This window comes from Ixodes scapularis, unplaced genomic scaffold, assembly GCF_016920785.2.
Source record: "Ixodes scapularis isolate PalLabHiFi unplaced genomic scaffold, ASM1692078v2 PGA_scaffold12__126_contigs__length_90152505, whole genome shotgun sequence".
NCBI lineage: Eukaryota > Metazoa > Arthropoda > Arachnida > Ixodida > Ixodidae > Ixodes > Ixodes scapularis.
The window spans coordinates 9,060,014-9,063,162 of record NW_024609838.1 but is presented as its reverse complement, the minus strand read 5'-3'; the positions used below and the strand labels follow the sequence as shown (position 1 = coordinate 9,063,162).

At 48.1% G+C, this 3,149-nt stretch overlaps 1 protein-coding gene across 1 annotated transcript; it reads right to left on the bottom strand.

Annotated features, from left to right (window-relative positions):
* Positions 1-1,496: 1,496 nt before the first annotated feature.
* LOC121835300 lies at positions 1,497-2,791 on the bottom strand. Its single transcript, XM_042289315.1, has 4 exons — positions 2,608-2,791; positions 2,159-2,198; positions 1,739-1,960; positions 1,497-1,638 (listed from the first exon to the last, which is right to left on the bottom strand). The coding sequence occupies exons 1-4, from the start codon at positions 2,789-2,791 to the stop codon at positions 1,497-1,499; spliced, it is 588 nt and encodes a 195-aa protein (XP_042145249.1).
* Positions 2,792-3,149: the final 358 nt, after the last annotated feature.

The window sequence follows — 3,149 nt, the reverse complement described above, 5'->3', positions numbered from 1 at the left end:
AAAGGTGTATTATTACACCCCTTGTCCCATATAATACACCCCAAAACTTCAATTCGACGTACAGCGCCCCCCAATCGAACAGGCGGCTCCAAAGTTTACGAGAAGCTTGATAGCCGTGTGGTACAACTTATTAGAATAGCTAATGTACGTTTTACTGAACACAACAAGAATAATCGGGGTTTCCTTGGCCCTACTGTAAAAACTCAGTGTTTTCTTTCTTTGGTCTTTGATACGTACTTTAGCAATTTAATAAGTTATATCGCACCGTTATCAAGCCCTTGTAAAATTTGTGCCGTCTGTTCGACTATAGTGCGCTGTACGTCGAAATGAAGTTTTGGGGTGTATTATATGTGACAAGGGGTGTAATAATACACCTTTTTTTCTGAGAGTGTAGGTGGCAACAGCAGCCCAGCAGCAATCAGCATCAGGGACCAGCTGGCAGACCACTTCATCTCCCCTAGGGGAGCCATCCCGTGGCAACACGACATAGTGACGAGGGAGTAGACGACGACACGAGGTTGTTATCAATGCTGTTCAAATTTTTCTTTCCTTGCAAATAAATTGTATATATTTTCTCTGCTCTGCTTGCTTAACAGGATTGACCGGCAAAATATATTTCGCAATCCCTCGTTGTTTTCACCTTCAAAGAGCTTACCTGCCTACCTTGGTGAATTTTGTTGTACAGGGGAGAGCGAGGTAATTGCACAAGCGAGGAATATTGGCCATCCATGTTTTTCGCCTGCTACTGAGATACAGGCACGCATACCAAATGATTGGCTTCTTATTAAGTGAACCCGCAGGAATGTAGTAGTGACTCACTTGGAAAATAGGACAGCTTGCGTATTAATTACAAAAGTCGGGTTTAATCTTTTCATTTACACCACAAAGAAGTAAAATAACATTCTAGATGTACTTTCGATAAGCCTGCTTTTCTACTTGGATTTCTCTCGGAAATATAAACAGGTTTCGAGCAATGCGTGCCACCCACGAAGCGAATGTAATGGGTAGAAAGCATGTTTGATTAACGGTATTAGCGCAGGCTGTGTGTCTGAGTAGCGGATGATGCTATTATGTGCACTAGACATTTTTTCTAATTTACACAAGCACCAAAGATCATGCCGGGTTTGCAGGTACACTCGCTGCGCAAGCTATCGTCCACACTCGTGTGTACCTACATTCCAAGCCACTTCCTTGACGCTTGGGGTAAATTTGCAAAATGTGTGTAGGTGTTCTTTCAAGCTATTTTATGTGATAGGCATCCCTGCAGCTTGCCTCCAAGAACTAATTCTGAAGTATTGCACTACAGAGTTAATAATATTCAGATTAACATAGACTGCTTCACAGATTATGTTTTTTGTTTTGTTTTCTAACGATGTAGTAGCATTGCATGAGAAGAGATTGCTCTTCGAAAATGTAGTTCATATTAACAGAATGTGTATATTATCAAAACATGAGTGGACACGTGTGCCTTCAGATGCACAAAGGTCGGGGGCGTTTTATTTCTGCTGAAATTTACATTCATACTCATACACAATCTGCATTACACAAGCCCTGAATTGGGCACTGGTGACCTCGTCCCAACGATCTAGAGATTGTGCTACAGAGTAGGCAAACGCCTCGTTCTGTGTCATTTTAGTCCTTAAATGATTTAAAAGTTCTCTCTCCATTGTGTCAGCCTCCCTTCTGCGTGCAGAATGGGGGGGGGGGGGGGGGGGGGGGGGGGGGGGGTCCTGGGCACTTTTGTGACTGGCCTGATGACCTCCTCGAGGTGCTTGATGTTGATTCACCCGAGGTGGACGGCGTGGCTGGGACAGGAGCCTCGGGGCTGCACTGCAGCTCTTCTTGGGCAGGCTCGAAGTCAGTGGGCATGGTCGAGTCGTCAGGAGAAGATTCCACCATTTCCATTAATAGACACTGTGCTGTGTCGCCCACAGGTGGTGCCTTTACGTTGGTGGTTGCCCTGCAAGTGGGATTAACATATGGGAGAGAAATTTAGTTAGACAGCAAATGAGGACTCGTGTTTTGTTTACATACTTCCTGGGTCGGATATGTTTCTCGTAAAACGACATCATTTCCAGGAAGGCCCATTGTTTTTTTCCGGACGAAGCCACTGCCACTCCTTGTGGCAGCTTCAATGGCGCGGACCTCCCGAACATACCTGTCGCGTACACGCTTCCACGCTTTTTGTGCGTCCTCACCTGAAATAAATATGTCGAATTCAGTTCTCCTAAATGCAGACGTGATACAAAAATAAAATGCTGAATAAGTTGCCATGTCAGTTAAGCCGCTTGCACTGCTTTTCTGTTTGAAGTCCTAAATAACTAGAGCGCCTCAATGTCTTTCTGTTTGGATGATGCCATCATTTGTAGCACCCGATGGCAACAGCACGCGCTCACAGGGAAAGTACAAAGAAATCGCAGGAAGCAAAATGCCGCCGTAGCTACACCGTGGCCGTAGCACAGTCAGCGCCACGCGCGCGTGCAGGGACACGCTCTTTCACGCGCTTCAACAAACACACACACACACACAAAAAAAGCGTTCGAAACAAAATGGCCAGATGTCGTTACGCCAAGCAAAGCGCACATGAAATCACCCTAGTCAACTTACCGGACTTCATGCCGCAGGCAATGCGCACGGACTCCCAGGCATTCTTTTTTCGCTTGGAATCCCTGTACTCTAGAGAACCGACGTCATAAAGACACTGGCGCTCTCTCACCGCTTCAATGAGCCGCTCAACCTCGTCCGTCGTCAGATCGCTTGGGTCGCACTCCGCGGCACCTCCGTTCGCCATTTTTCTTTCCAACTGACGCTCGCGCGAGGAATTCTGGGTGCCGACCGTCGTCGGCCGACGCCGAGATTCGAGCAGCGCCTACCTCGACGTGAGCTTCGCCGGCGCGCGCCGAGGCGCGTTACGTTGCGAGGCGGTCCACTTGTGTTCGGAGTATAAACTCTCCTTTCGCAGCTACGTCACGCAACGCGCTCGGGAGCGCGCGCCCGTCGACGTTACGTTGGAGTATAAACAGCCCACCTCGACGTGAGCTTCGCTGGCGCGCGCCGGGGCACGTTACGTTGCGAGGCGTTCCACCTGTCGTCAGAGTATAAACTGTCCTTTCGTAGCAACGTCAGGCAACGCGGTTGGGCGCGCGCGC